Source organism: Piliocolobus tephrosceles, chromosome 1 (assembly GCF_002776525.5).
Source record: "Piliocolobus tephrosceles isolate RC106 chromosome 1, ASM277652v3, whole genome shotgun sequence".
NCBI lineage: Eukaryota > Metazoa > Chordata > Mammalia > Primates > Cercopithecidae > Piliocolobus > Piliocolobus tephrosceles.
This window is the reverse complement of record NC_045434.1, coordinates 71,129,668-71,154,596: the sequence shown is the minus strand read 5'-3', so window position 1 is coordinate 71,154,596 and position 24,929 is coordinate 71,129,668. Positions and strand designations below refer to the sequence as shown.

The 24,929-nt window shown below is 43.0% G+C and overlaps 1 protein-coding gene across 1 annotated transcript in view; it reads left to right on the top strand.

The window, feature by feature from the left end:
* Positions 1–24,929, top strand: part of PTPN14 (protein tyrosine phosphatase non-receptor type 14) — a 205,817-nt gene extending 180,888 nt beyond the window's left edge. Inside the window, exons 16-19 of the mRNA XM_023203744.2 lie at positions 1,508–1,636; positions 4,342–4,576; positions 9,017–9,180; positions 15,627–24,929. Coding sequence (XP_023059512.1) covers positions 1,508–1,636; positions 4,342–4,576; positions 9,017–9,180; positions 15,627–15,755 — 657 coding nt within the window. The 3' untranslated portion in view covers positions 15,756–24,929. The remainder of the gene's footprint in view (positions 1–1,507; positions 1,637–4,341; positions 4,577–9,016; positions 9,181–15,626) is intronic.

Below are 24,929 nucleotides of genomic sequence, written 5' to 3'. Positions count from 1 at the left end.
TGTTATCTCCCACTAGTATTTGGAAAATGGATTTTTCTTGCCAGCTTTGACCTAAACATGTCTTGTGTAATGAGACAATAACTTACATTGTTTTTGTTTGAATCAAGTTAGCATACAGTTTTATCAAATAAATGAGGGAAAGAAGTTTCAAACAATGATGACTTCGTTGCTTTTCGAACTCTCCAGAGATCTGCATTGCATAGATGGAGAAGGGGCCTGCCTTTGCAATATCAAGGCACAGAGCTGGAAGGGAGAATAGAAAGAATTCCTCCAAAGGCCACCATTTCACCCTGACAGCATGACCTTTAACACTTTGGATACAACTTCTTATTTATGGTTCTCTGCCGCTAGTATTTATAGCTGTAGAATTATCTTCCCCTGATCACCCCGAGCCGCAGGGGTTATAATTTTATTATCCAAAGTCATGTCATGACTGTAGTTCAGTTGGATGCCATGGTACTACCAAGGTGAACTTATTGATAAAATATTACATGCTGTTGACAAGAGCATTCGTAGCATCTCTGCCGTACATGGCACCACAGAGCAGCAGTAACAGCAGAGGTTTATGATACACTTCATCTTATATCCACAGGAGAAAGATAGTGCTCCAAAAGGGATGTTGTTCCATGGCCTTTTTAAAATTTTTTTATTTTTTTTATTGTTTAATTGGATACCATGAAGCACTGTTTTTCAAACTGGATTACAACACAGTGGTAGAATGTGAAATCAGTTTAGTGGTCATGACCAGGAGTGTGTGTGTGTGTGTGTGTGTGTGTGTGTGTGTCTGTGTGTGTGTTTTAATGAAATAGACAAGAGAAAAGAATGGAAAGTGTCAAGAGTACATTGCACATAGTAAGCGTAACTATTATTTCTGTAACAAATCCTAAGTTACACATGTTCATATGTATGCATATATACGTATGTGTATGTGTATGGTTTTAATAGGCACTAGTTTGCATATACTGTGAGTTACAAACAAAGATCAGGTAAAGGCCAGGCGCAGTGGCTCAGACCTGTAATCCCTGCAATCTGGGAGGCTGAGATGGGCGGATCACCTGAAGTCAGGAGTTCAAGATCAGCCTGGCCAACATGGTGAAACCCCATCTCTAGAAAAATATAAAAATTAGCTGGGCATGATGGTGGGTGCCTGTAGCCCCAGCTCCTTGGGAGTCTGAGACGGGAGAATTGCTTGAACCCGGGAGGCATAGGATTCAGTGAGCCAAGATCGTGCCACTGCACTCCTGCCTGGGCAACAGAGCAAGACTCAGTCTCAAAAACCAGGATTAGGTAAATGTTTTAATAGGCTTGAGTGGCAGAAAGTATTTTCATGTGAGAATGTGTTACTACACTAGCCTCTGTAGTCTCAGGGATTTTGTTAATTGAACTAATTCATTTGGCCCCAAAAATAGATCCAAGGTTTTAAGGTGGATACAGATGGACAGGTGATGAGCAGGTAATGTTGTCCTTGACTTGGGGTTTATTTACCGATACTTTTCTTGGTTTTTAGGTGGTGGTTGGCGGGGCAGAATGGCACTACATAGCCACCCAGGGGCCCCTGCCACACACGTGCCACGACTTCTGGCAGATGGTGTGGGAGCAAGGAGTGAATGTCATTGCCATGGTCACAGCAGAGGAGGTAAGGAGAATGGCCTACTTCACGTCCTTTTCCCCAGGGAAAAGGTGGCCAGAAGATGGGCTTTGTGCTGGCAACTTTGCTACACTATCCTTCTTCCTGCATTCTCTGCAAATGCTTTTCTCTTTGCTATACATCTGTTTTCTTACTTCCAGATAGATATTTTTCCCCTGGAGAAAATTGATTGTTGTAGCTTTTCTTCCTCCCATTTTCTTCTTGCTTTTAACTCTTTTCCTTGTATTGTAATGCACTAAACTGAAAATAAAACAACAGAAAACCAAAAATGACCAGACTTTAGTTCAACCCGCTGACTTTGTGTACCAAATGAAAACAGTGATCTTTCCACTGGAATTTGGGAGTCTCAGGCTGCTCTGGGCAAATCGACATAGATGCCCAACTCCAGGCACCCCCCAGCTCCACATGCCACCATGCTTATCAGCTGAAAAGAGACCAGAAGCTGTTGTTTCTGGAGAGGCCTCTGTTCTTTGGTGGAAGAAAAAATATCTTTTTCTTCTTTTGCCAAGCCAAACATAGTTTTTCTGCTGTAACTAGAGAACTCTATGTGATGTTATAAAAAACCAGCCTACACTGCCAGTCAATCCGGTCCCAGTGTTCAGCTTGCTGTCTTTGCAGGGAGAAGTGTTGTGTTTCCTCTCTTGTCACATTCTCAAAATTTCTTTAACCACCTTCTTTTATTTCTTTCATTAAATTCCAGTTTACGTTTTGAAATCATTCAAGGGACTAGTTTCATCTCTGTTTACCAATATCCGTGGTATTGCAATGGCCTTTCCTGGCTACGTTAAAGGGGTCAGGAACAAAGAAAACTGGGGAGGAAAAAGTCATATTTTTCTTCATTGACTGTTTTGAGCATTGGTTTTTCAGCACAGTCCATTAGAAGAAAATAATGAAAGGGACATCAGGCTCTTTAAAGCCAGTTGTACTTCCCTGGGCTGACCTGTTTGACCTTCCCATAAAGAGAATGAATCCTCCTTAAAGCCTCTAGAATAGATTTATCACCTTATCAGATCACACCATTGCAAGGCATTCATTCACCTAAATACAGCATACCATCTGTGCTAACTTCAGGAGTACATGGTAATAAACGAGACAGGCACCATCCCTGTCCTCATAGAGCTTATGTCCTAGTGGGAGGGACATTCAAAAGTGAACAAATAAAATAAGTGCAGTTAGCAGTAAGTGCTGTGGCAAAAATGGAAAACTACAGTCCTGAGCGGGTCTGGGTGAGTACAGGTCTTCCTGCCTCATCCCTCCTCGTCTTTGTGTGGGTTTCAGCTGCAAAACTGTCATTCATACTAGGGAACTCCTACTAAAGGGTAGCTTCACAATGTGTAACCCTGAGCTCCAGACTCTGTATCATGTCACACACTTGCTGGAAGGCTGGAAATGAAAACCTTATTAATAGGAGCATAAATTCAAGGGAGAAAATTTTTTAAAATGGAAAAAGGGTTAAGAAAGAGAGTGACTGGGGGCTACTTGGGATCAGGGCGTGGCCAAGGACCCTCCGAGGAAGTGGCATTGGAGGTGAGACCGGAGTAACAAGGGGCCAACCTTGCCAAGACAAAGTAGCATCTAGTGATCTGTGGGACAGCTGGGGACTTACAGCCTTTTAAAATCCATAACTGATTTAGACACTCAGCAGAAATGTAAATTCGAAGTAAATCTGCTTTCACAGGATTGGTAAATAAAAGAGGAAGGTGTGCTTCCAACTTAAGGAGACTCAATGACCAAGTGAAGCCAGGCAAGGTAGTAATTTATATATTCCCCAAAGATGTGTTGCTTTACAAGTGGGCTTTACAAGAGGAACTCCAATGTTCCTCTGAACAGCCGTCAGGGTTCCCAGAGCCTGTCACCACTGCAGCTCTGTGTGTTCAGTGCTCCTTCTCTCTCACCACCTACTCCTTGCCCTGGATCTCCTCAGCTACCACCTCCCCCACACTCCGCCCCTTCTCCAGGGATTTTAAAACTGCAAAACTGAAACATAGACCTTGTGTAAATGGTTGAGAGTACATATTCTCAGAAAAGATTATAAAATCAAGGGAGAAAGAATGGTGATTTAACCAGCTGTTCTCAGTTCTAGTTGTAGATTGAACCAAAACGCATTGGTCAGGCTGAAACAAATGTGAGATCAACACTAGATAAAGATAGTGTCAGTAGTCAGTGTGCTGTAACAGAAAGAGCTCTGCGCTGAACATCCGAAAGGAGTAGCATGACCTAGAGCGATTGCTGGAACCCCTTCCCCACTTGTTTAAAACCTTTGAATGACTTCCCATTGCCCCTGGGGTGAAATCCAAACTTTCCACCATGGACTGTGAGGCCTTTCCAGTCTCCTGTCCGACCACCTGCCCCCTCACGTGTCACACTCCAGCCACCCCGAAGACCTTCATTTCTTGAATGCACCAAGCTTGTTCCTGCTTCTAGATTTTGCACTTGCACTTCTCTCTAACATTCCACTGCACCTCCGTTGTGAATCTTTTAAATTTTCCATTGATGTAACTGTCATTGTAAATTGTGTTATTGGTCTTAACTAGCATGTATAGGATTTACCCTGTACAGTGTAGACACTGCAGAGTGCTACTGAATTAGTGATTTAGAAGCTATTTGCATTTTATTCTGTCTTCACATCTTACGATTAAAAGGATGAGAGCTTCCCTTGACCTATTTCCAATTTTGCTTTATATGTGATTTAGGAGGGTGGACGAACCAAAAGCCACCGATACTGGCCCAAACTGGGTTCCAAGCACAGCTCAGCCACCTATGGCAAGTTCAAGGTGACCACGAAGTTTCGAACGGATTCTGTTTGCTATGCAACCACAGGCTTGAAGGTCAAGCACCTTTTGTCTGGGCAAGAAAGGACAGTGTGGCATTTACAATATACTGACTGGCCAGATCACGGCTGTCCAGAGGACGTCCAAGGATTTTTATGTAAGTGTTTTTATTCCCAGTCTGCTACCTGACTGACTTTTACCTGCTGTGTCAATAATCCAGCCGCTGGAGATGAAATGGAAAAAGAGGATGCTTTCTCTTAAGTAGCAAAAGTATTATAATATTGAAATATATGTTCCTTTCTTATTATGTAGAACAGAGAAGAATAATACATGTCACTTATTCTGTTTGCCTTTCATGCGCATAAGCTAAAAGACTGTGATCGACATATTGGCTCTACCTTGATTCAGACCTTTAGCTATTCATTTAATCGGTAACTATTCTGACACATGCTACAACAAGGATGAACCTTGAGGAATGATGCTGAGTGGAAATAATCCAGTCACAAAAGGACGAAAATTGCGTGATTCCACTTATATGAGGTACCTAGAATAGGCAAGGTCAGAGACAGAAAGTAGGTGAGAGGTTACCGGGGCTGCGGCAAAGGGGGATTCGGGAATTACACTTTTTTTTTTTTGAGGCGGAGTCTCATTCTGTCATCCAGGCTAGAGTGCAGTGGCATGATCTCAGCTCACTGCAACCTCTGCCTCTCAGTTTCAAGCAATTCTCCTGCCTCAGCCTCCCACGTAGCTGGGACTACAGGCGCAGCCACCACGTCTAGCTAATTTTTGTATTTTTAGTAGAGATGGGGTTTCACCATGTTGGCCAGGCTAGTCTTGAACTCCTGGCCTCAAGTGATCTGCCCGTGTCAGCCTCCCAGATTGCAGGGATTACAGGTGTGAGCCACTGTGCCTAGTCAGGAATTACCATTTGATGGGTGCAGTATTTCTGTTTGGGACAGTGAAAAAGTACTGGACATGGATGATGGTGATGGTTGCACAACTATGAATATGCTTAATGCCACTGAACTGTGTACTTAAAAATGGTTAAACTGGTAAATTGTTGTGTCCACTTTGGCACATTAAAAAAAAAAGGAGAAATAAAATTTAAAAATAGGCCGGGCGTGGTGGCTCACACCTATAATCCCAGCACTTTGGGAGGCCGAGGTGGGTGGATCACCTGAGGTGGGGAGTTTGAGACCAGCATGGCCAACAGGGTGAAATCCCATCTCTACTAAAAATACAAAATTAACCAGTTGTGGTGGCGCATGTCTGTAATCCCAGCTACTGGGGAGGCTGAGGCAGGAAAATCGCTTGAACCTGGGAGGTGGAGGTTGCAGTGAACCGAGATTGCATCATTGCACTCCAGTCTGGGCAACAAGAGCGAAACTCCATCTCATAAATAAATAAATAAATAAATAACATTAAAATTTTTTTCATGAAGGTTTGCATCTCACAAGCCCTATATTTCCCTATAGTCGTAAATCTCAGTACTTTCTTGTACTTTCTCATATTTTTATGAAGACACTAAGAAGTATTGAAACCCTCTTGTAGCTTTCGAAACTGAAATTTGCTCAATGGCTAATTAATTTCTATGTATGTGTATTTTTAGAATGTGGTTATATTAGAAACTAATTCACCAGATTATGTGCAGTGTTTTTATTTGAACAGCCCAAAATTGGCCATGTACCCACTACATGCCAGGCACTGGATCGGGCTCTGAGAATGCAGAGGTGACAGAGTTCAGTCTTCACTTTCAAGGTACTCAGAGCCTAATGGGAAAGACAGGCCAGTCAACATCGTCCAAAGATGAGATCTGATACCCTTCTCTGCTTTTCAGTGGTGGCTGCAGCTCTCCCTCTTTCTACATGCTTGCCTAACTGTCCTGTGCTTGTTGAGAAACCCCATTCCTTACTCACCCAACTGGAAAGGAGCCCCATATGCTCCCTGTAGCCTTGTGCCTGCTCTGTTGTTGACTCTCTAGCTAGTGGAAGACCTGTGACCACCACAGAGGGACCATCATCCAGATGTTGGATGATGTCAAAACATTGATTTTATTTTGGTATTCATTTAGAATGGGAGAAAAAGGGAATGAGAGAGAGAGAACAGGTTCTCAAGACCTAAAAATACTGATTTACAAGTTCCAATAAATATTCTGATGTGTACTTACCCAGCAATACAAGCATTTCATTTCCGTGAAAGTGACGATGGTACTTGAGGGGTTTGGCACTGAAAGCAGAGAGTAGAAAGATGATTGGAGTCAGAGGATCTAGAGTAAGATCCAGAGAGGATTCGTGATTTGCCTGAGGTCAAATGGCTTGTTATCTGTAGCTTGAAATAAGGGCAGTGACCTTTGCAGAACTTCCCTTCCTCCTAACAGTGCTCATTGTATTTCTTTCAGCTGCTCACGTGCTAATTGACTGATTAAAATTTTCTCCAAGAAGCAGAAAAGGGAAATAATATAAGTAGATGAGTTTGTTGATTGGCTAACAGCTCTGATGAAAGAGTGAGCTTATAAAGCACTTTAAAGAATAGCCTTTTAAATCAGAACCAATTAAGGAAAGCCTGTCTAAATTACCAAAAAATACATAGTAGTTTTAAAGAATGTAAATGTATGTATTACGCTTTTAGGAAACTCAGTACACGTATTCTGTGCAGGACATTAGAATTGTTGAATCTGTTTCTCCTAGGTTTTAAAAGATTTTTGTGCCCATGTTTAAATTAGGTTACCTGGATGCAGAATACCTAAGCCAAATTGTTTACTGCCCTCCAGAAGTCTTTATTGAGTTACGGCGTAAGGAACTTTATTAATATGACTGATAGAGGAAACATCCTTTAAATCTACCTCTCCATTACATGAAAGGCTCTATTTGAAAGTGGCATCTATTGTATTACCCAACATTCCTTTTATTTTTCTTCTTAAATTTAGCTCAAGTAAAGCTTTGTCTCTTGTATGTAAATATTGCCTTTGGTCAGACAGAATACTCAGTTGTCTAATGTCTTTTCCCCCTCGCAGAAAAAGTGTAAAGAAGATTCCACACACAATATCTGGCTTGTTTTGGTACCTAATAGTAACTACTCCCTCTGTTCATCTCACCGTCTCCTTTTTTTTTTATTGAGACGGAGTTTTGCTCTTGTTGCCCAGGCTGGGGTGCAATGGCGGGATCTTGGCTCACTGCAACCTCCGCCTCCCAGTTTTAAGCAATTCTCCTGTCTCAGCCTTCTGAGTAGCTAGGATTACTAGCTGGGATTACAGGCGCATGCCACAATGTCTGGCTAATTTTTGTATTTTTAGTAGAGACAGGAGTTCATCATCTTGGTCAGGCTGGTCCCGAACTCCTGACCTCAGGTGATCCGCCCGCCTCAGCCTCTTAAAGTGCTGGGATTACAGGCATGAGCCACCGCGCCCGGCCCTTCTTTCTTTTTTGTTTTGTCCTATCTCATGGTACATTACTACTACTACTAGTACTGCTCTGACTAGTACTAATAACTGTTACTAGTCATCATCATCCTAGTAGTAGTAGTAGTGATAATAATAGTTTACTTTTTTGGTAAACTACTTCAGATTATTTTGTAATTAGATAAGTTTATAAAGGAAAGTGTGGGTTATTTATATATGTCTGTAAACAGGTGCTTTGAAATTATTTGAATGGTTCAAACCTACTTTTTTCTCTTCAGCAATGTAAACATTTCCCCTATAGTCTGGTTTACACTTTTGCTGTAGGATGAGGTTCACTGAGTATCAAGAACCTTTAAATCTGTTTCTCTCCTGAGCTACTACAAAATCTAAATTATTAATTAAATTTTGGGGGCTTTTGGAGTGTCTAAGGATTACATTTCTGTACTTTTCTCTTTTGTCATGGTTGTGAAAAAAGTCATTAAGGCTTGGAATCCTGTGATTTTTCTTTTGTGCCCAGTTGGAGTCGTGAACACACCCCTCCCTGCACAGCCCTGCTGAGCCAAGCAGATGCTAGAAGGCATGGGGGTATCTGGCCCCCTCCACCTCACACACATATTGCCTCCAGAAAGGGGGTTCATCTTGGGCTACTCACATAGCCCCGTGGAATCCATGCTGAAAAGCAGACTCTCCAAAGTCTACTTTAAAATCCAAAAATGAAGTCAAGCCTCAATTGACATTCACTCATCAGTGAGGGGAAGGAAGAAGGGGCAGATGGATGCTCTCTCCCTACCAGAAATTGGCTCTGACAGGCGGGCGTTTCAAGGGGACTTAGCAGTTGTTCTGATCCCAGTCTGTTAATAGCAGGAATTGCTGTAAGTAATGTCTAGAATCATCTGCTTGGGGGACTTAGGGATTTGCAGAGGGGAAAACAGAATTTAATTTTTAAAAAAGAACTATTTAATTTAAAGAACAAATTCTCCCATGAACTAATTGACTCCCAGCTGGTCCTTTCTAGATCCAGGACTGTACATTGGGTACCAGCCAAATAATTAGTATCTTGTAAGAACTGTAAATTATTGTCACTTAAAAAAACACACACACACACACATTCACCATCAGTTCTCTTCCGCTCCCCCCTCCCCCAATTATATGCAAAGCCACGGAGGACTTTGGTGACAGAATTTGCATTTTGTCCTGCAGCCTACTTGGAGGAGATCCAGTCGGTCCGTCGCCATACCAACAGCATGCTGGAAGGCACCAAGAACCGGCACCCACCCATCGTGGTCCACTGTAGTGCTGGGGTGGGAAGGACCGGCGTGCTCATTCTTTCTGAGCTGATGATCTACTGCTTGGAGCATAATGAAGTGAGTCATTCTGGGCTTCTCTCCGGATACTCCACCTTGGGGACAAGTCTACACCCTGGCCAAACCTTTGCCTGCGCCCTTGCCTTTTCAGTGGTTAATTTCCTCTCTCCTGACCAGAGTTTTCCAGGCTCCTGGTTCCTAGTTTGACTCTGACATCTACAGCCCTCCTTATCTTTTTGCCTTCCCACTGCTCCGTGTAGATATCCAGATAAAAGAGGAGAAATGAGGGCGCGCAATAGAAAACACTTAGAAAATGTGACCTTAGTCGGCATCTACTTCCAGAAGTCTTTGGCATTTTGTAGATAGCCTGGTTTCATTGTGGGTAATTTTCCATGGTGAGTTATTTGACCCCATATAGTTTAGACGCGTCTTACATTTCTAGGATGTGTTCTGGCATAAATCCTAGGTGAAGAAGTGTCTACTTGGAAAATGTTTTTCATTCTTCAGAGTGAGGTTTGCGGGGTTGTTTGCTTATCTAGTCTGGTAGTTGTGTAGTGTAGCGGAGCAGAGTAGATACTTTGAGCATGCAAACATCCCCGTCTTTGCATTGGCTGATCACCCTACCCCTTCTTCCTGCAGAAGTGGGGTGCTGCTGAGCCTGTGCACACAAGGTACATGGCATCCCTTTGCTGCTGTAGGATTACGGAATTACACTGAGAGACTTTGGATTTTGTGTAGGTGAGACAAACAGCAGTCAAAAGCTAAGGAATAGTTCTACCTTCTAGCTACCTGGGACATTAGAATTTTTAAGGGGTTTTTGCCTGCCATATCAGCCAAGTAGAGGAGCCATGCACATGTCACTCCTCCTGTTTCACAGAAGAGGAAACTGAGGCCCGGAAGTAATTCCGTGATTCGTCTAGTGCCATGTGGCTCTTATGCAGTGGTACTGAAGCCAGAAGCAAGGTCTTCTGCGTCTGGGTCCAGAGTTATTTCCTGTCTTCACTCTGCCTCCAAACGCTGTATAAGATTTGGTTCTTACTCAGTTTTCAAATTATACGGCTTGAAAAAGTAAAGGAAACTTGTGGTTTGGTAGTTCTTAAATTATAGAATGATTTGTTGCAATTCTGTGGAGGAATTTATATGATAATATACTATTTATTCAATAGCATGAATCGTTTGAAAATCAGATTAAATATGAAGTTTGTCATATTGAATCTTCCAGGAAAACAACAAATGCTAAACTTAGACATTAAACTTTCTGCCTGTGAAATGATAATTTTGAGAATCTTTAGTCTGTCCGTGGGAATGAATGTTTGTGCCACTAAAAATTGGAAAAGGGGCAATCCGAACTGTAGCCTGTTAGAAAAACATAAAACAAAGCTTGAGCGAAATGCTCGTCATGGAATCAGTTGAGACTACATAACAGAAATGTCATTACCCTCTGAGTTTGTACCATTTTGTCCCACATAGGATTTTTTTATTGTTTGCCTCTCTATTCCTCTCACTACTAGAGGTCTCTAGAAATCTCTAGAACAATGAGTAACCTGCCACTGAGTCTCAATCCATCCATTGCTAGGAAGACAAAATAAGATGAGGTAGAATCAGTGTGTGCATGGCTTGAGGGCCTCATCATCACCTCCCCCACCTAATTGTCCTTTCCTTCCCTTCATATCACTTTTGTCACCAAATTCCCCGCTTGTTTTCTTTTCTTTTTTTCTTTCTTTTTTTTTTTTTTGAGAAAGGATTTTGCTGTTGCCCAAGCTGGTCTCAAACTCCTGGGCTCAAGCAGTCCTCCCACCTCAGTCTCCTGAGTTGATGGGATTACAGCTGTGAGCCTGGCCACTCCCCTTATTTCCCCGTTCCCTGTGCTCTGCTTCCCACTTCCCCTTTTCAACTCAAGAAGCCATTCTGTCTTGTCTGACATTAAAAACTATTCTTTTCTGAGATCTTTGGAGACCCGTCCAAGGCTGAGCCTCAGTGAGGCGATGACATGGGGGCTCACTGAACACCAGATGTTATTGGACCAGCAGAGCACAGACAAGGCATATCAAAGCCAGAACAGTTTGGAGTGAGGGATTCGGCCCGTGTGGCCTCCTGTGGACTTGGTGAAGGCTCAGAGTGGTTAAATGCTCTATGGTGTGTCCAAACATAGCGGATTTCCTCAGTGCCCAACTGCATGCCAGAACATTCTTTGCTGGGACGTGGTCAATCCAAAAAGAACTTCTGTTCCCATTGATATTCAAAGATAGCAAGATGACTCATATTTTTCACTTCACTTCCCCTAGCACAAATATAGCCAGTCTTATCTGTCCTATTTCCCATGGTTGCTATTGGTAGATGGTTAGGGGGAAAAAATGCTCTACTTTTGTTCTGATACTGTTTCAGGCCTGGCTAGTAAGATCCAAGACCCTATTTCAGGAGAAGAGTAGACCATGTTTAGTTTGTTCGTTTTATAAGCAAATTTTTTAACAAATATATATTAAATTGTGGGTCCCATTTTTCTCCTGTCCAAACTCCCCTGCCTTCTTTCCACAGCTTCTGGATTTAACATACTTTGTATTTTAGTCTGTAATTCATGCAGTTTTAATTCTGTCAGTGAAATGACCTTTCTTTTTCCTGGACTTGTCCCTCTCAGTCTTATTCTAAACACAGAAAAGTTGAGCAGAAACAATGAAACGCAGACACTTACAATGAGGTTGGTAGCTGTGCGGTGGGGAGTGGGGACAGCTGTCCCAGGCTGCTCTGGGAAGCCTCTCTGTGGCCCAGTGCTTTTGGTCACTGAGTGTTAGCTGAGACATTTTAAGGTGCATAGAGTTTTTCAGGAAGCACTCGTTTTATGGTCTGCAGTACACTCTCTCAGTCCCCTGGATGTAGCTGTCTGTTCCAGCTACAGCTAATTACAAAAACTTAGGATCTCAGTAGCCAAAAGGGCAGGTATCTTGATCTTGGTGCTTTTCTGAATAAGTTATACCTGCTTCATAAAGTGAGGAGAAGAAAATGTCTTCTAGGCAAGATTGAGCACGTGTCAACTGCTTTGTGCTTCCTTGGCTTGGGGACAGTTAAGAGCAGAGCCTGTGGGAGTGAATCAATCTTTAAGCCAGCTGGGACCCTTTCATTGAAGACCAGGAGAACTTTCTTTGTCATGTCCCCAGACTTCTCCATATCAGACAATATACTATCATTTAGGCTCAGTCCTACAGGTAATTGAGATGGGGATGATGGTAGAGGAGGAGGAGGAGGAGGATGTGGTGGTGGAGGAAGTGGTGATGGTGACAACATTGAAAATAATATCTTAACAGCTAGCTTGTGTCTAGTGTTTGCCATGTATACGCACTATTCTAAAGCCTTATAGTATTAACACAAGTAGCCTTTACAGTGACACTGTGCACCAAGTCCTGTTAGTACCTGTATTAGTCCATGCTCACACTGCTATAAAGAACTACCTGAGACTGGGTCATTTATGAAGGAAGGAGGGTTAGTTGACTCACAATTCTGCAGGCTGTACAGGAAGCATGGCTGGGAGGCCTCAGGAAACTTACAATCATAGTGGAAGGGTGAAGGGGAAGTAAGCACGTCTTCACATGATAGCAGAAGAGAGAGAGCAAAGGGAGAAGTTAAAACATACTTTTAAACAACCAGATCTCATGAGAATTCACTGTCACAAGAACAGCAAGAGGGAAATCTGCCCCCATGTTCTAATCACCTCCCACCAGGTCCCTCCCCCGACACTGGAGATTACCATTCAACATGAGATTTGGGTGGAGACACAGAGCCAAGACCATGTCAGTATCCTCACATAACAGAAGAGAAACCGAGTCATAGGTGAATGAAGTAATGTGCCCACTTCCCACAGCCAAGAAGTGGTAGAGCTGAGATTCAGCAGATGAAGCCCTACTTAGAGCCTGTGCTCTGAACACCGGTGTGATCCTGCCTCCCGACTAAAACCTTTGCTGCGTAGAGGAGAGGAGCAGCCTTATTCTTTCTATTCTTTTAACTTCAGTGTCCAACTACAGAGTAATCCTCATCAAACATGAAATTAAGTTATTAGGTGGCTCTAGGTCACATCTTATGATACTGGTCACTTTGCAGTATAATTTAGGCAGAGACCTACCTGTTACCATCAGAAGCTTATAACCTAGGTTCTGTATTTTGATTCATAGTTCGAAGATTCACATGCCTTTTTTTTCTTTTCTTACTAGGCAGGGACTTGACTTTGTCCGTTTGCACCACTGTGATTACACCACTGCACTCTAGCCCAGGCAACATCACAAGTTTGTGATGTGCATTCCTTAGTTGGTGTTGAACAAGAGTGACTGATGGCACGTGTCATGTCATAACTATACACAGTTTGGAAATAGCTGAAATTATTTTTCAAGGTTCAAAGGTTACAAAGTCAAGCATACAGCTGAGTTTTTATTATTTTCTTTTAAATACTTGCTTAGCCCTTGAAAACTTCCTGGGTGCCATCATGCCCGGGGTTAAGAGCTCACAGAGCACAGTGAGTGTGCTGAGGCCACCATGGCCTCCACAGCTCGGGGGTGCTCCAGCCGTATGTGTCCTGGCTGGTCCAGGAGGATGGACGTGGTGAAGGTGAGGGGAGAGGACACTGTGACGGCCTCTGGTCTGCCCAAGTATCCATGACACTGTATTAATTTCCTTTCATTAATGATAATATATATCATTGTATATACTCTCAAATAATTCACACATAGGCAATCTCATTTAATACTCAAAGACTCAAGGCCAGGCACAGTGGCTCATACCCATAATGCTAAGACTTTTAGAGGCCAAAGCTGGAGGATTGCTTGAGCTCAGGAGTTTGAGACCAGCCTGGGCAACATAGTGAGACCTCGTTTCTACACAAAATTTTAAAAATTAGCCAGGTGTGGTGTGCCACATCTGTAGTTCCAGCTACTCAGGAGGCTGAAGTGGGAGGATTGCTTGAGCCTAGGAGGTTGATGTTGCAATGAGTTACGATTGCACCACTACCTCTAGCCTGGGCAACAGATCAAGACCCTGTCTCAAAAAAGGTGTTCTCGGCCAGGCACTGTGGCTCATGCCTGTAATCCCAGCACTTTGGGAGGCTGAGGTGGGCGGATCACGAGGTCAGGAGTTTGAGACCCCAAACTGACCAGCATGCTGCAACCCCATCTCTACTAAAAATACAAAAAAAAAAAAAAAAATTAGCCCGGCGTGGTGGCGCGTGCCTGTAATCCCAGCTACTCAGAAGGCTGAGGCAGGAGAATCGCTTGAACCTGGGAGGCAGAGGTTGCAGTGAGCAGAGATCAAGCCACTGCATCCCAGCCTGGGCAACAGAGGGAGACTCTCAAAAAAAAAAAAAAAAAGTTCTCAGTTAAAGGCTTTTACTCCAAGTAGGACTGGTGTTCAGAAATGGTGCTTTGACATTTTAAAGGTTCACACTTCAATTATCTCACTTGATCATGACCACAGTCCTGTGAGATTATAATTGCATTAACATTAACATTTATTAATGTTAATAAAGGAATAATGAGGCCAGGCGCGGTGGCTCACACCTGTAATCCCAGCACTTTGGGAGGCCAAAGCGGGCGGATCACCAGAGGTCAGGAGTTCAAGACCACCCTGGCCAACATGATGAAACCCTGTCTCTACTAAAATTACAAAATTTAGCCAGGCGTGGTGGTGCGCACCTGTAATCCCAGCTACTCCGGGGGCTGAGGCAGGAGACTCTCTTGAACCTGGGAGGCAGAGGTTGCAGTGAGCCGAGACATACCACTACCCTCCAGCCTGGGCAACAAGAGTGAAACTCTGTCTCAAAACAAAACAAAAAAGGAATAATGAGTAATATTTATTAAGCACTCACTGTGCACTAAATGCTTGATGTGTGTTTCATCATTTGATCCCATGAGGCAGATGTTATTTCATACCCCATGTTACTGCTGAGGAAATGTCACTAACTAGGGCAAGGCCACACTGCTGTTAGAGGAAAGCATTATTATCCTGATTTTACAGATGAAGAAACTAAGACCCTGAGATGTCTTAAATCCTGTCATTGGGTTGTGGTGGAGTTGAGAGTACCCGTCAGGTCTCACTCCAGCCTTTATGTTTTATCCAGCAGACTAGTCTGTATTTAAAGTAATACACCAGGACAGGTGTGGTGGCCCACGCCTGTAACCCCAGCACTTTGGGAGACTCAGGTAGGAAGATTGCTTGAGCCCAGGAGTTGAAGGCTGCAGTGAACTATGACTGTGCCACTGCATTCCAGCCTGGGTGGCACAGCAAGACCCTCTCAGAAAATTTGAAATTAAATAAAAATAAAATATCCCACCAGTGACACATGATGACCAGGTTCTCCAGTTGCTAGTATAAACTGTTTGATACGTAAAACTCAGCCAGGGCAGAGTCCCTTGCTTTCTCTTATACCTGGGCATGGGCAGTGGGTGAGTGCTTCCTGAATGAGGGAATGAGGAATGCTCTAAGGGAAGCCTCCTGTCTCAGGACCTTGTGCTTTCTCTCTTTTCTTGCAGAAGGTGGAAGTGCCCATGATGCTGAGGCTCCTCAGGGAGCAGAGGATGTTCATGATCCAGACCATCGCTCAGTACAAGTTTGTCTACCAAGTCCTCATCCAGTTCCTCCAAAACTCCAGACTCATTTAATCCCCCCAATCCAGCTCCTGGAGGAGGGACCCAGCTCCATCGTGCAAGGAGAGTCACCTCCAGAAAACATCTGCTCCCCCTGCGGGGGTGCAGGTGGCTGGCAGCAAGCAGGCTCTCTGAAGAGAATAGCCAAGATTATTCACACATGCCATGTATTATTTTATATGAGATAATTTATTTTTTTCTCCTTTGGAATAACTTTTGTGAATTATTATAATGCAGTTTTCCTGATAATATAGTACTTTTCATTCGAACCACATTTTGACTGATCTGCATATATATGTCAGTAGGTAAGGTTGCCTGCTGGATCATTTTGGGGACAGAGGCATGAGGGAGCACATCTCTTGTGAAGTTGCAGCCAGATTTGTAACCAGCCCTGAAATTCATCAGCTTAATTCATTCATCATTCATTACTTATATCCAAAGCAAAGATGGTAAGAAAAGTAATTCATCCTGAAATATAAAGAAAAGGGTTGAAGGAACAAGCACGATTCTCTTATATTTTGGGACTCATGAGCCTTGATAGACAGTTTTCTCTCTTCTTCATTTCTGCTCCTCATCCTCAGTAATCTCCTCTCCCCAACACCCCACCCCCAACTTCCCCCCAAGCTTGAGTTACAAGACAGAACAGCTAAAGACAGTGCTGCCTTTACAGTGCAGTAATTGTCATCTTTGGGGACGAAAGAGAAGCTCCGTGTTGCACTTTTCTTGACCACCCCTTATTCTGGGCTCTGGAGCTTGTGTTTCCCTGCTGGGGACTGTACCCTGGGTATTTGTTACTACCTCTCCCGTTTGCTCAGTAGGACCCTGTCTGGTGGCATTGAGGCTCTGGACCAGGCCATCTGTGCAGTTAAGGCTCTACCCTGATTGAGAGAGAATAGCAGACCTAGAAAGAGAAAGCAGTTGGGCAGGGCCTTTGACAATTGTGTTGTTCAGGCAGAGCCTTGATGATCATTGTTTTTTATTTACATAAGATGTGTGTGCTGGACAGAGACCCGAAAGTTGAGGTCACTAAGTCATTGGAAAGGTCATCAAGGAAACAGATGGGGAAGCTGATTTATGGGAGCTATATGGCATTTAGCTACGTGACAGGGGTCCTGGCCAGGAAACATCAAATTTGACCCCCACTGTGCTGGTATCATCTTCAGGCTTTGGCCTGCAAGATCAGAATTAATCCTACTCAGGACCCCATAGTCCAAACTTGGGGCCACTTGATGAACGATGGTAGAATTGTCATTGGCAAAGCCTTGTGCTTCTTTCCTTTTCTTCATAAAATCCACTCTCTGGTCAGTTATCTTCACTTGGAAGCCCAGTTCTTAGTTTCTTCCTGTGGCTTCATTGGTCAGTGTCCTTCTGAATTTCCAAGGTTGGTACACAATAAATCATGTTTTGTACATTTTTCCTCTTACTGCATTTTGGGGGATTTATCATTCTATGTCTACTTTTTCTTGAGTACAACTTTGATATGCACCTTTTTCTTGAGTACAACTTTGATATGTTGTTACGTGGTGATAGGAAGTCAGAGGGCGTTCTCTTCCCGGTTGATTTGATACCACATCTTCCTTGTCTTTTCAGCTCGGGGAAAAGGCAGCAGTGGAGGAAGGCATATGGAACGCCCACAGTGGTCAGTTCAGAGAACAAACCTGCAATTTAAAAAATGTAGTCAACTAGGCACGGTGGTTCACACCTGTAATCCCAGCACTTTGAAAGGCCAAGGCGGGCAGATTGCTTGAGCTAAGGAGTTCAAGACCAGCCTGAGCAACATGATGAAACCCCATCGCTACAAAAAGTACAAAAATTAGCCAGGCGTGGTAGTTTGCCCCTGTAGTCCCAGCTGCTCAGGAGGCTGAGGCGGGGGGATCACCTCATTCTAAGAATTTGAGACTGCAGTGAGCCATGATCTTGCCACTGCAGTCCAGCCTGGGCTACAGAGAGACCCTGCCTCCAAAAAAAAGGAAAAAAGGTTGTCAAGAAAAACTACATATAGTAGAAAGGAAAATTTAATTGCAGGGTTTTTTTTTTTCTTAGAGTTGACTGCTGTCGGAGTTCCATATGCCTTTCTTCATTGCTGCTTTTGTCCCCCCGAGCTAAAAAGATGAAGGAGTGGCATCAAATCAACCAGAAAAAGTAGACTTTTGTGACATCCCATCACCACATGCCAACAGGTTGCATATTCCCCCATTAAGTTCTTTGGAATACGAATCCTCTTTTTCAGCCTGGCCAGGTGTTGTGGTGGCTGTACTCTGTAGTTAGGCTCAGAATATCTGGGGATGGAGGGCTTCCCCTCTGTCTTCTGCTTCAAGGTCTGAAGACTCGGTGAAGGACTATAACCTGCTGATCTTTGTAGATTCTGGAGTTTCATCGTATATCCTGGGAAGAAAACCATTAGTATTACATGTATTTTCAGTGGAACAGAGCTTATAACCCTTATTATAAGAAGCTCATCAATAAGCAAAAAGGTTTTTGTGCCCTTTCCTTGGAGGTTTTTCCATCCTTGGGATATTCTACTGTTAGGGATGTTGTAGCAAGTGGTCTCAGTTACTGGTTTACTGCATGATGAACAACATCAGTATTTATCTTTTATCTCTAAGCCCCAAGGTGGGCACTGTTAGAATGTCTCATGTGGACAGCATATAGATCTGGTGTGTCTTTGAGGACATCAGAGCTCATGGGCTTCCTTGAAATTCATCCACTGTCCCTGCCCTGTGCTACGGGAATATTCATTAGTGTACAAAATGCAGGGAGGAAGTAGGTTTAATATTCAACTTTCTAGCCAAAGTTTATATTGAAACCCAAAAGAAAACATTTAAGAGTTGTTCCACATATTTCACTTTTAAAAACAAATGCCTTTGGTTCTTTAGCACATTTTGCATTCCTTTTCACATCTCCAGTAAATGCCAGCATATCTCCTGTTAAATTAGCAGCAGCCATTTAAAGTCCTTTCAGTGGCATCTGCATAATAATTGCCCAGAGATGCTTTATATCTGGGAAGCAAGCCAAGGAATAAACCTTGAAGCAAAGTATTAAATTAGTTATCTAGTTAGAGCTTTTGGAATGATTTCCTGATGATGTATCAAGTCTAAAGCTAGAGCTGTCAGTGTCTATTGCTGCAGTTTGGATTTGAAGGGAGAAAATTAAAAATGGAGGAAAAAAAAGTTACCATCTCACAACAAAGCCATCAAACATTTTCCAGCCACTGTGTTCGAGGTTTTCCAATGGAACTGTTTGGTTTCTTTCATCCGTACTCATTTGGATACATTGACCCGAGGTATTCATCCTTGTTTACTGTGGTCCCTGAATCATGGGGGCTGAATCTGATGTCTTCATCCTTGAGATGAGATGAGCCTGCTGGCTCAGCTGAGGAATGTCCTGCTGAGGTTTCTTTGGTTTCCTTGGGTTCTAAGGATATACTGGATATACCACCTTTTAGCAAGAGTCTCTGGTAGCATTTACAGATAGCATAGACATTAGTATGCACTTCTTTCCCCAGATAGGAAGTAAAGGAGGATTTAGTTGCATGAAAAGAGGATGTTAAACATTGATTACACAGGAGTAAAGATGAATGAGCTGCTCTATTCAGTCGGAGCTAACCAATAAGATCAGGAAAGGTAAAAACACCTCTATGGAATATTTTGAATCATAAGCTTTTGAGGAGCTTAAATTGAGAGAATTTTACTTTTAATTTTGCAGATTGAAGAGAGGAACCACTTTTTAAAATTATAACGAAACTGCCATTGTTTTCCCAAGAGTCACTTGGCTATCTCTGGCCCCCTCTTTCATCAGCCTGAAGAGAGGGTCTTTGTAGACTGCTGTGGGCCTTGTAGGACTTGACCACAGCTTACACCTACTTAACCTTTATCCTGCCTTCTTTCAGCTTGTGCTTTTCAGTTATAAACTCCAGTGGGTACAGCAGGCTGGCCTTTTCATCTGGCTGATTATTTTTCCAGCTTAATATAGATTGACTCATATGAATTTCCAATAATGGACCATATTTTCTGTGAACAGACAGTGTTCGCATGGATCACCTATATCTTCCCCCGATACAGTGTAGATCCCAACACCAGATGTCATCTCTCCAGAGCAGTGCTAATGAACACAAAAGGTGTACCCTGGGTGGGCCGGCTTTTTTCGTGAACCTGCTGCCCTGCTCATAGTGATCCTTGCATCACTTGGTGAATGGGCCATCTCCTGGGACACGGAAGTCGCAGAGGTAGATAGTGCACTGCAGTTTCTCTTAAGCCGGATTGGCCATGAGGCACATCACCTTGGAGTTTTTAGCTGCTGTCCTTTCCCTATGAGCAGTCTGTATTAACTGACCTCAGCCTACTTGTTACATGACGTATGGGTCCCAAAAGTGTCCTTTGTCAAAAAGCAGAATGTGCTTTCTAGTCTCTCTTTCCCCATCTAATGGTACATTTGATGGTGAAGATGAGTACAGTTGACCACCTCTATCTGTGGATTCCACATCCCTATATTCAACCAAGTACAGATTGAAAAATATTTGGGGAAGAGGGGAAACCCACAAAGTTCCAAAATGCAAAAGTTGAATTTGCCACATGCTGAATACTACATTGAATTCGCGCAAATGAAGTGACGTGTAGGCATCGAGTTAGGTACTGTAAGTAATCTAGAGATGATTTACAAGAGATGTGCATACGTTATATGCAAATACTACACCATTTTATATAAAAGACTTGAGCATCCATGATATTCTGGTATTCGCAGAGGGTCCTTGATTGCCCCCTTTGGTAAAGGATAACTGTTTCATTACTGATTTTCATTTGGGGAAGATCTGTCAATCCCTTGAGGTGTGGGGGTTGGGGGGTGGAGGGTACAGGGCATTCTAGGATGTGTGCCAGGGAGCACGTATTCAAGGGATGGGATTGGGTCAGACCTGTGTTCTTCCTCAGTATCAGAAATAACTCTATGGAGCTCCTAGAATAAGACATTTCTGGAAGCACCACGTAATTACTGTTGGGCTCTTAGGGTAGCCATTTTTGGGAATTTAGCGTTTCCATGTTTTACCAACAAGTATTCTGCTGCTGTGTTTTATTGTTTTGCCAGTGGGTTTTGAGACACTCATCATGCTCTTATTTAGTGATTTCTTTTCATGAGCAGAGCAACAGCTCATCCAGCACGGTTTCCAAATGGAGAAATTCAGGTCTTTCATAGAAACCGCACAGATTTTCCAATGGCCTACAGCTTTATGGTTGGCAAACTAGTTGGCCCTCTAGGGTGGCAATAAAGCTGTAAGATGTTAAACTGCATTTGCTACTTCTCTTGAATGCTGAGCAAGGAAGCAAAATAGTTCTTGTCTTTACTTAAGCTTCCAAGACATTTTGGGGCAAAGGACCTTACAGATGGCATCTGTTGAAAGTAACAGCAACATTTCAGGGAGAAACATGGGGGAAATCTCATCAAATTCTGCTATCTCAAATGTGTCGTCCAGAAGTCAGTGTTATTCAGGGGGCCCTGTGAAACTTGACCACCAGCTTGCCCCGTCAACACTCAGCCTTTATCCTACCTGCTCTCAGCTTTTGTGTTACTGTTAGAAACTCAGATAGGTAAGTATTTTTATTCAGTAGACTACCTTTCTTAATCTCTCCAGCTTAATATAGCTGCATCTTCTTTCTCAAGGCCAAACTGAGATATTCCCTATTAAAATGTCCATGAGCCTAGCATTGAGTATCTGGCATCCATCAGTTTCATAGACTGGAAAATGATTGTTTGGTGCAGTAAAGAGGAGGATGTGTATCAGTTCCTACTGTTTTGGAGCTTTGTTTAGCCTTCCCATTTTAAAAATAAATTCAAGGACATTGAGTTACAAGGCAGAAGGGCTGGAGCTACTGGGCAGCCTGAGTGTGACCGGCATTTGTATAGAAAGTCATTGCTCCTTCTGCCATACTTTGGGCCATCAGGATCATTATTTCCCAAAAATGCCATAAACTTGCCCAAGAATTTCTATAAATGAGGAGAGGGAGAGGAAGGATTTTTGGATCAGTCCTGAAGTTGCTATCTAAAAGTTCTCTGTTTCACAAATAATTTTCGGAACTCTGTCATGCCTCTGCTACTCCCTACCTCCCTTTCTGTAATGTCAGCGTGATGGGAACCACCGAGCGGCGTGCTAGGGAAACCCTGCGGCCGTGTTGGAGTCTCTTTCACCCTAGCTCATAGTTTTAAACTGTCTTCACTGTTGAGGTAGAGCTTGATGAATGTCATGGATTGTGATGCGTGATTTATCATATTTGCCTGGATTTGCTGCTCAAAAGCACCATCTTCCCTCACCTGCCACTGGCAGCCTTTCCTTGCCTTGCTTGTTAGCAGAGCATTCTGCTACCCATGTGGCTCCTGCATTTCTTGATTCTTCTCCCCTGTGATCTCAGAGGTGCTGCAGAGCACACTCCCCTTTACAGCAGGTCATGTTTATATTCAGGCCACAAAACTGGGATGTACATGCAGTGACTTTGGTGTTCCTTGTCTTGTTCAGGGGAACGGGTGGGCTTGTTGTGTGTTGTCACCCTCTTCATTCCATGAGCACCTTGTTCACTTAGGGTCTGCTGCCTTTTCTTTTTTTTTTTTCTTTTTGAGATAGAGTCTCGCTCCTGTTGCGCAGGCTGGAGTACAGCCTCCTAAGTAGCTGGGATTACAGGTGTGTGCCACCACACCGGGCTAATTTTTGTATTTTTAGTAGAGACAAGGTTTTGCCATGTTGGCCAGGCTGGTCTCAAACTCCAGACCTCGAGAAGACCCCCCTTGGCCTCCCAAAGTGCTGGGATTACAAGCGTGAGCCACCGCACCCAGTCTCTGCTACCTTTTCATATTTCCCCATCTGCTTTATGGATCAACTCTCAACAGTACACTTTTTCTTTTCTTTACCTACCCTATGAGTGCAACCCAGATGAAAGAGTTAAACCTTGTTGGAGAATCATTGCCTTAAACCTCTCTAAAATATGTAATTAGGGACTCTTACTGTAATTTTTTAAAAATTGCTTGTATAGTTTCAAAGAATAAGATCTGGCAAATGACCAGATGTGGTGGCTCACACCTGTAATCAAATCAGCATTTTGGGAGGCTGAGGCAGGCAGATCACCTGAGGTCAGGAGTTCAAGACCAGCCTGGCCAACATGGTGAAACCCTGTCTTTACTAAAAATAAAAAAATAAAATAGCCAGGCATGGTGGCACATGCCTGTAGTCTCAGCTACTCAGGAGGCTGAGCCAGGAGAATCGCTTGAACCCGGGGGTGGAGGTTGCAGTGAGCTGAGATCGCGCCACTGCACTCCAGCCTGGGCAATAGAGTGAGACTTTGTCTCATAAAAAAAAAAAAAAAAAAAAAGATCTGGCAGATGAAAATAACCAGAATGAAAATAGCTGGAAAACTCAGCAAGCAGGAAGCTTCCTTTCTCACCCTTTTGCTCCCTTGCTGATAGAATCAGTCACTTACTGTTAGAAGAAATGAAAGAAGCTCTGTTTAAAACAATGATGACAGCAGTACTTAATATTTATTTCAGGGTGAACTTATATAGAGTGAGAGAGGCTACATTTGGCAGAGTGATGTGCAGGAAGACCCATTTGTTTCCAGCTTCTCCCTGCAAGGAGAATGTTTTCTTCACTATAGCCTCTTCACACAGACTGGCCATTCTAGTGAAACAGGTGCTAAACCTGCCCAGAAACATTTTATCTGTTTTCACTTATCTAGGAAGGGGTAAGATTAGCTGGTCATGTAAAATCTGTATGTAAGCTATCTTCATTTTCTTCCCCAACCTTCTCCTCCTGGGAAACACAAATGCCATCTCATCTGACAAAAGGTTTTAGAGGATAAAGCTGAAAAGATTGGATTGGGATCTTTTTGTGGCTTGGGGCGGAACCTTTTGCTAAAATCTCAAGAATGCTGCTTTGAGTTTAGCTAGGGTGACTCTCAGAGCTGGAGTGCCTGGCGTTCTCAGCATTTCTCAGGGGCCTCCCACCTCTCACAACTGCAGTGTTAGCTAATATATACCTTGAGCATAGAACTGAATGCTGTAATTCAGAGCCATTTTTTTTTTTCAACTTGAACATTGTACAATTTTACTGCAATTTCCTTTGAACTTTCTTGCCACTGTTTGGAATCTTAAAAATTCATTAGCCTTCTCCTTTCTGACATAAAGTTACACTTCATCAGAGATGAGTTCCTGTGTATGTCCTTTGTTCCTTCAATAGCTAATTAATGTGCTTGGGGATACTTCAGTGGAAAAAAGGTCTAAATATGCAGATTGCTAATAAACATGTAACCGTATGTAACTTGTGTTACATCAAATAACAAGCTAATCTAGTTTGTTTCACTGGACTAGGCTTGTGCTCCCTACTTCAGTATTTTGATGCTTTCCTTGCTCTTTGTTTCACAAAATATTGTGAATTTTGCTATCAAACAATGTCATTCAAAACAAATGACATTTATTGGGTTTCATTTTGAAACAATGTACAGGCAAGTCCCCAACTTAGAAACCGGTTTGTTCTTACGGTTCTTGGGCCAGCCCACAGGAGCCCACTGACCTCCACCACAGCCCAAATGGAGGGCTGTGTCAGTCAGATCTAGTTGGCTTTTGTGGGCTGACCCAGACATTTAATCACCATCTTTTCTGTTGTTGCCGTAAGAAATGCATTCCAGGTTGGGACTTGGGACCCTGAGAGCACATTCTCCCCCTATGGTGGCCGCTTGCCACCTCGCAAGATGGAAGCCCAGTCTCCTTACTACCAAAGTGTAGTTGTAAGCAGAGAGAGGGGTGAGATGTTTATAGGACATTCCCTAAGCTGGGGAGTGATTTTTATCAATATTCATGTCAACTGTACTTTGGCATAGACTTCCTATCAATTTAATAATATGAAAAGCCTAAAATAAAACTATGCATGCTATTCTATGTGCTATTTTATATCAGTAAATAAGCTTATGCTTGCCAGTTGTATACACAGTTATGAAGTGTATCGAACTGACTTTGACAGTATTTTTTGCACTGTTTCCTATCTGTTTTTATAAAGTCTTATTTAGATACTGAACCTTGTTGATGTTCTCACTGCCCTTGTGCTTGCTATAAAATGTTTCATATGTGCCTTTACAAATGTGAGATCTTTGTTCTAACCTTTTTTTGTAAAAGATATCTATTGATTTCCATATGCAATAAACCTTTTTTCAGAGAAAA